Source organism: Eurosta solidaginis, chromosome 2, assembly GCF_040869045.1.
Source record: "Eurosta solidaginis isolate ZX-2024a chromosome 2, ASM4086904v1, whole genome shotgun sequence".
Classification (NCBI taxonomy): domain Eukaryota; kingdom Metazoa; phylum Arthropoda; class Insecta; order Diptera; family Tephritidae; genus Eurosta; species Eurosta solidaginis.
In genome coordinates, this window is record NC_090320.1 from 241,724,261 (window position 1) to 241,733,023 (window position 8,763).

General features: G+C 39.2%; 1 protein-coding gene across 1 annotated transcript; it reads left to right on the plus strand.

The window, feature by feature from the left end:
- Positions 1-406: 406 nt before the first annotated feature.
- On the plus strand, positions 407-1,751 carry LOC137242681 (protein YIPF6). The gene is made up of 6 exons (XM_067769942.1): positions 407-568; positions 667-795; positions 876-954; positions 1,021-1,186; positions 1,246-1,403; positions 1,467-1,751. The coding sequence occupies exons 1-6, from the start codon at positions 551-553 to the stop codon at positions 1,577-1,579; spliced, it is 663 nt and encodes a 220-aa protein (XP_067626043.1). The 5' UTR covers positions 407-550; the 3' UTR covers positions 1,580-1,751.
- Positions 1,752-8,763: the final 7,012 nt, after the last annotated feature.

The window sequence follows — 8,763 nt, forward strand, 5'->3', positions numbered from 1 at the left end:
CCGTGGCTACCGCCACGGCGATACACATTTTTTTTTTGTGGGTACAACACAACAACAACCACTTGAAAATCGCCAACTTCAACTGCAAATATCTCGACTCGAATATATCGACATAGATAAAATTTTTCTTTTCCGCCATCGGATTAGTGTTCTCGAGATTAATACGCGTCTTTTGACACCTCTCTCGATATTTTTGGTAGCGTATTAGCAGTCGACCCCTCAACTAGACTATTACCCTATCTCGTTTCATTTATACCTGTACAACCAACCGTTATCCAATCAAAGTTAATATGCAAAGCACACTGAGTATAAAAACCGAAAAACCCGGTTCACAAAAAGCTTACCATCTTGCTAAACACTTTTAGCCCTATTATATTGGCATCACTGGCAGCATACGGCAATCAGCTGTTCGTTGCTGACGTTTCTGCATTCTACAATTAATTCATGTAAATAAAAGAATTTAGAGTAAAGAAAGAGGTTTCTCAAATTTACAGCATACATTTAGTTTAATTATAATAGCCAATTAATAGAATAGCAAAAGCAAAACACAATGGACACCAAATTGGATGTAAGTAGCAGGGTTGTTGGAGCGTAAACGTGTACTGCTATAAAACAAGTTTGTATATTTTCATGTTACACACACACACACCTACATACGCGCAATAGATGTTCGAGGATAACATTTCGGCGCCCCATTTGGAGGGAGACATGTCCATACCAGGCGCACGTAAAACTAATACACAAATTGGTGACCCAGATTTCAATACACTGGACGAGCCCATCAAAGAGACATTCGTAAGTTGAAAGGATAGTGCGATATAATGCAATATACATTTAGCAATGATTCACAATTTTTTTAACTTCTTATCTTAAAGCTACGCGATGTACGTGCTGTTGGGGTCAAATTTTATCATGTGCTATATCCAAAAGAAAAATCTAGTTTGCTGCGTGATTGTACGTATTGCCCCTTGCCACTTCCTTATAGCAAAAATCTGTATTTGCATTACATTTTGTTTGCAGGGGATCTCTGGGGTCCACTTGTTCTTTGCACATTTATGGCTACAATATTGCAAGGTTCAGCAGATAGCATGTATGATGGTGGGCCAGAATTTGCACAAGTATTTGTTATTGTATGGATAGGTGCTGCTATTGTAACGCTCAATTCGAAATTGCTTGGCGGTAAAATGTAAGCTTCTTTGTAATTCATTGCATTTCATACTCACCCTACGTTTTCTCCCATTATAGGTCATTTTTTCAATCTGTTTGTGTGCTAGGCTATTGCCTTACGCCTGTTGCGATAGCATTAATAGTGTGTCGTGTTATTTTGATTGCTGCTCATACAAAATTGGCGTTCTTTTTGCGTTTGTTAACAACTACATTGGGCTTTGTTTGGGCCACTTATGGTATGTGCATTAAGAATTTTATGACATATTTTAATTTAATAGCTTTTTATAAATTTTTTACAGCATCATTTATATTTCTTGGCGAAAGCCAACCGCCCAAACGTAAACCACTTGCCGTGTATCCAATTTTTCTCTTCTTTTTCATTGTATCTTGGCTGGTTATATCGCATAACTAAGTTAATAGCGTAGAATAGTTGTTTTTTTAAGTATTTTTATGTATATTCTTTATTATATGGACGCTTCAGATATTCCAGGGAAGATAGCCACTATGATTATTTACTATAAAAACATATATCTAAGCTTATAAAATAAATTAAAAGCAAAAATAGCGTTAAAGTAAAAATTAAACGTATTTAGGACATATTGAACATTGTGTAAAAAAGAGGAGGCAAAAGTTGTACGTTACCATCCACCTAGGAAATTCGTGGCATCAACCGGATGGCTGCAAAGTGTTGCAGATTATTAGTAAGTCTTTTGATAATTAGAGTAACTTATAGAGTCTGAGCCCAATTTACACAGCGAAGCGGAATTGATCTATGCTAAAGGTTTAACGATGTGTGCTGATCAAGCAATTATTCTCATCCAAGGCATTCTACCAAAAAAATGTTTTAAGGTACTATGCCTCCAAACACTAAACATTAAGGTGAGTGCGGTGCATGAATAACTTACCAGTTTGATTCGAAGGACCCAATGTGTGGGCATGAAATCGTACCGCTTAGAGAATTACGCCCGAGGAACAGGTTACGGCATTTCCAACCATAAGTGAAGAAGGTCAATAAGCGCAATATAAATCTTTATAGGTTTTTCAACGTTGTCGCATTAAATCGTTCCAGAGATGGTCGGGGTAGTTCCTGAATGGTGCGTGTTACCGCAACTTACCGGGTCTATATTCGCCAAAAGGTCGTTGTTGTTTTTGGTCGTCAACATCGATAACACTCCCTAAAATGTTCGAGATTGCCTTTAGCGCTACAGCAACAGCAGCAACGAAGATTAAAGAACTCTCTTATTATGTAAAATTGAAGTAATTATAATAAGGAAAGTAAGCAATGAACATTGTGATGTGGTACCGATGCTCATACGATAGCATATATCAACAAATTTTTTCTGCAGAAATCGCTAGGATAAGTAGGACGACGAATCAATCCAGCAATCCTTTCACGAGGTGTAGGACTGTACGCAAAGCGACTCAGATTTTTGCGAAAACATTATCTCTGTATTGCCGTCCCAATGAAGAATGTAGGTATCTGCATTTTTTTCGAGGATTAGCGCTTTGCAAAGGCGTCAATTCTAAATAAATAGTCCAACATACTGTGACGAATATAAGCATCACAAGCTGCTACTACATAAATGCACAACAATAAAGTAGCCACTCTTATGTAGAAGGCGACGAAGAGATATGTTATCACACACACACACACGTAGCCATCAGCCGAAGTAGTTACTCACACATGCATACGCACATGACTATGATAAACGCATAAACTACAAATATACATGTATATCGCTGTTAACCAAGCAGGAGATTCTAGAAGGTGAAACGTCTAGACCTTTGGAGAAATATGCGGACGAGGCTACAGAGAGTATAAAAGCAGCGCAAGCTGGGGGATGACTAATCAGTTTGATTGTGAAGTACGTGATATTGAAGTATAATTGTACTACTCCCAAGTAGACTAAATAAAGACCATATTGCAATACTGAACATTGGAGTGATTTATTTAACAGTTTAGCGATTCGAACGTTAGCAGAAGGTTTGGCATTGGTGGAATTTCCCAAAATTCGTTACAATACTTATTTTCAAAACACCATTTGCTGGAAAGTTACAAACAAGATAAGCTTGATATGTCCGTTTAAGTAAGAATGTAGATACCCACATTTTTTTAAGCGCAGTATAGTCAGACGTAGGTAAATCAAGTTGAGCCTTCAGCCCTATTTATGCTTATGGGACAATAATTGGCTAAAAGGGGATTAAGTAGGAAATATTTGGCCGAGCTAATGTGCCCCCAATGTCGTTGCTACTATAGAGCTCGCCGATATGTAAGAACAGGGAGGGAGGGATGGCCTGAAGGTTTAATGTGGCCATATAAATCGTTCCCGAGATGGTCGGGCTAGCACCTTAATGGTGCTGCGTTACCGGAGCGTACCGGATCTGTATTCGGCAAAGGACCATCACATCGATAACACTCCCCAAAGCCTTCGGGGAGCAACCTTATCGTTACAACAACAACAGCTTAAAGACTCACCGAAGGCAGTCGGAGGCTCAAAAAGCCCATAAACCAAAGATCATTTCGATACCCTATCCGCATGGTATCTGCGGAGTTGTTTGTGTGCATTTTATTGATTAAAAAGTTTTTTGACCGGGATTAATTACTGTAATATCCAATAAAACATAAACCTAATTACATACATCTACAATTTGTATGGATGTGTGTACATATATATATTTACTAGGTTATATAAATATTGTAATTCGCTTTGTTTATTGCACGCTACAAATTTAATTAAGGGGCTCGACCAAAATCCAGTTCTGATAACAAATTAAATGGAGTATGGTGGAAGTTCTAAGTAGAGTTGTAAGAACAAAGAAATTCAACAAGAATGTGTGTTAAGTATATATGTAAATATTTCTTACTTATTTACATATACTTATATATGTATTTTTAGAAATAAGGTTTTTCAATTAGAAGAAAATTTTTCTAAGCGGGGTCGCCCCTCGGCAGTGTTTGGCAAGCGCTCCGGGTGTATTTCTGCCATGAAAAGCTCTCAGTGAAAACTCATCTGCCTTGCAGATGCCGTTCGGAGTCGGCATAAAACATGTAGGTCCCGTCCGGCCAATTTGTAGGGAAAATCAAGAGGAGCACGACGCAAATTGGAAGAGAAGCTCGGCCTTAGATCTCTTCGGATGTTATCGCGCCTTACATTTATTTATTTATTTTTTATTATATATGTATACACCTACTTGTTGTTGTTGTAGCGATATGGACACTCCCCGAAGGCCTTGAGGAGTGTTATCGAGTTGATGGTCCTTTGCCGGATGCAGCTCCGGTACGTTCCGGTACCAAGCCCAACCATCTCGGGAACGATTTGTTATGACCACATACGACCTTCTAGGCAATACCGCCCTCCCACCCCCTAGATCCATAAGGAGTTGGGGTCGCCAGAGACTCGGCTGTTAATGAAACAGGATTCGCCACGGATAGGTGAGGTTGACAATTGGGTTTGGAGAAGCTATATATTGCGATGGAAACCTGAAAAGGTTGCGCTACACAACCCCTTGAATCTGGTATTTTAGTCGCCTCTTACGACAGACATACCTAACGCGGGTATATTCTAACCCCCTAACCCGCTGTGGTATATATACCTACTTCTGTAGTTGTGGTTAGGGTTAATCAGATAGTATAAATCGAAAGTATAATCCGAATACTATTAAAAATTAGCTCCGTTGATCATACTTCGAAGATCTGCTACACAAACGCCCCGTTTATCTTGATTTAGTCAATAGACACGCAAAGGCTGAGGTGCTCGGTCGCCGAACCATTGTATGTCTTCCTATGCTAGGACAGACTGAACACCAGACCCATTCAGATTGACCGGTACACTGGGGCTTTAAAAAGTTTTGGCTAGTGTCTTGCCATTACGCTAAAACACAACATCCATTGTGTGGGAGTAATTGATTACATTGCATCTTTTTTTGATGAAAGCCAATGATTATTAAAGATGCGAAGGTGTGTCACTGGTAGTCACTCTCAGCTATCTAATTTAACGCAAATTCTTGGTCGGCGGCCACCGTGGTGTGATGGTAGCGTGCTCCGCCTGCCACACCGTATGCCCTGGGTTCGCACCCCGGGCAAAGCAACATCAAAATTTTAGAAATAAGGTTTTTCAATTAGAAGAAATTTTTTCTAAGCGGAGTCGCCCCTCGGCAGTGTTTGGCAAGCGCTCCGAGTGCATTTCTGCCATGAAAAGCTCTCAGTGAAAACTCATCTGCTTTGCAGATGCCGTTCGGAGTCGGCATAAAACGAGCACGACGCAAATTGGAAGTTAAGTTCGGCCTTAAATCTCTTCGGAGGTTTTCGCGCCTTACATTTATTTATTTTTTTTCTTAATTGGAAAAAACTTTTGAAAATCTTTGGGAGCTGTACATTTCATTGATTGATAAAGTAATGATGGACAATGGCGGATTAAATTTAATTATACCTTATCAAGTAAGTATTTACATAATCTTTATATATGTACATATATGTGTGGATGTTGAAATAAGTAGGTCTGTTTGTCTTATAAAATAACAGTTTAACTGTTCTTACATATGTCGTAAGTCATGCCGAAGAAAGAAAACGTGATTTCAAAAGCTGTCTTGTGCACACAGAAAGACGTAATCTATAGAAACACTCTGTAGTGAAGAAACAATAAAATATAACTGTAATTTTTCGGACTGGAATCGAAGTAGTCGGAAATAGGTAGTCAGAGGAATATTATTTCGAAAACGACATCCGTTGGCGAAAGTCTCTTACCATTAAGGGCCGGTTTTTCAGTACAAGTTCAACTCAGTTTGTCAGTTAAACTACGTTTAAACTTATTCTGTAGTTTTTCAGTAACTGGAGTTTAAGCTGAGTTTAGGCGGCCGATCTAGCAGGGTTAAACTCTAGTTAAGCAATTATTTATTTGCGTTCGTTGGAAATGGCGTCGGATATACCCAACAGGCATTTGGGTTTGAGTGCCATTAGAGCTCATGTTGATAAATAGACATACTTCTAAAATCTCAAGAGTTGTTTCTAACCAGTGGCTCAACTCGATAATCATAGCGTACTCAGCAAAAAAAGGGAATTTTTCATAAAGCAAAAAATGCTATTATTTAAGTTGAAAAAATTTAATTAACAACTTGTGGTTCTCTAACTGGACTCAAATGCAAGATTCCATACTACAGTATTTTCACGAAAATAAAGTGAAATTATATTATTTAAAAAATAAATAAATATGAGGCGTGATAACCTCCGAAGAGATTTTAGGCCGAGCATCTATTCCAATTTGCGTCGTGCTCCTTTTAATTTTTCCTACAAATTTGCGGGACGGGACTGGACCTATTTGTTTTATTCCGACTCCGAACGGCATTTGCAAGGCAGGTGAGTTTTCACTGATAGCTTTTCATGGCAGAAATACACTCGGAGTGCTTACCAAACACTGCCGAGAGGCGATCTCGCTTAGACAAATTTTCTACTAATTGAAAAACCTGCGTGAACCCAGGATCTCCGATGTGGTAGGCAGAGCACGGTACTATAACACCACGGTGGCCGCCTATATAATTTATTTTTGATTACTTACGCATCATTACTGCTATCAACCTCGTGTTTATTTTTCACAATAAATAGCTGTTGGTTTTGGTGGTACCACTTTGGAGATTTTTTCAACTCCATCTCAACTCGATATTCAATGTAGGATATCAGCTGGAGAAATGTGTTATTTGAGAACTGTACATTTATCAAAATCTCAAGAAATTAGGATAATAATTGGAAAATATTAATGACATTGGAGATCAAATCGAAAAATTTTAATTTTACAAAATTTCTCAAAGGTTGGATAATGATTGGAGAATGAAGTTGGATATCAACTCGAGAACTATCTGGTTTAAAAATAATTAAATAATGATGTTGGATATCACTTCCGGAACTAGATATAATTTCGCTGGCGAATTTTTTTCCATGTTTGTTGGGTAAACAAAATCCAGCTGTTGCCGTATCTACAAATTATCTAGATAATAAAGAAACCAATGTTGCCGCACAAAAAAGCATATATGAATTATATATATATAAAAGGCGACCTTAAACTGTGACTGAATAACTGGAGTTTAAATTTGACTAGAGTTTAAGCGAACTTAGTTTAAGTTTAACTTAACCAGCTACTGAAAAACCGGGCCTAAGTGCTCACATAGGCTGAATGTGTCCAATGTGTCACCAGAATTTGTTTGACGATCAAATGGAAAAAACCAGAAATCGGTATAAGAACTTATAAGAATAACTTCTTCTCTTGGCAAATACTAGAAGTTTTCTAGGACCTAGCTTAATTGCTGCTTCGAGATTGGGGAACTCTGCTGCCCCTAGTAGCTGCAGCCTTAACCTCACGAGATCAGGACACGAACACAGAACGCGCTCAACCATTTTTTTCTGCACCTCGAACTTCCTACAATTGCTGTTATTTACGATGCGTTACTTAAAGCATGTGACGCCAGAAGGCCGTGTCCAGTTAGTATGCCCATCGTGAGCCTTACGTTTTCTCTCTTTAGATATATGAGCAACTCTTTGAGTCTAAGGTCGTAGGATTTGCATATGATCTTAAAAAACATATCATTTTGATTTATGCCAGACGGATTGGGACGTCCACCGTCGATTCATCGAGTGCTGCACCCTCCCTTGCAACTCATCGGCCTTTTCGTTACCTAGTCTCTCCAATGCCTCTTTGCATTTCAGAACACTTCTTGATGAATTTTTGCTGCTTTATTCACGGCTACAGTTTCCACCTGAAAGACACTGCAGTGACCTGGTAGACTGAAGGATCTACTTATTTCTGGATCGTCACAGGAAACAGCGGGCCCGACCCCTATCGGTAATTTTGAAGAATCGATATACACGTCTGGAGTATGTTTTGCCATTACAGAACACTTGCGTCAACCCTCCAGCTCTATTGTGACCCCAAGATCTGTTTTGAAGCTCATGCGCGAAACCATACGGCTGCACTCAAGCTGCCCCGAGGACCAATCCATGTTGCAGTTGCTAGCGTTAAATTTTTGTCCATAAGGTCTGCAGTTGGGATGTGCAAAATTGCATAAAATGCCCCAGTTGGGGTATTTTTCAAGGCCCCATTATGATAATCATTGATAATCTGCATGCCCCCTCAAGGTTTTTGATAAACGTACTTTTTTGTGTGGCTGTCTACCAAACTATGATCCCATAGTAAAGTATGAGCTTGTCAATTTCCGTAAATATCCAATGTAAAAATTTTGGCGGCAGGCCCTACGTGCATCCTAGCATCCTCTTCCATGCACATAGTGGCACGGAGGCTTCCTTCGCTCTCACATCCACGTCGCGTTTCCTTTCCAACTTACTATCTAATATGCTTTCTACAAATTTCATGCTGCACTTTTCTTGTAGAGTTACTCCTCAAAGCTTAAAAGCGAGCTGTGGCTATTTATTGTTTCTGTATCTGCTATCGAGAATAATGTCAGCATTCAACTCAGCGCTAGAGTCGGTATAGACTTCCCGTCTGTCTTGCGGATATAAGGCTTCCGCCGCAATTTCTTGTCTTCTATGATCCCAGCCCCCATCCACACCAAAAATGCGTTTCTGGAAATTGGAAATGAAGCTCTTTCTTC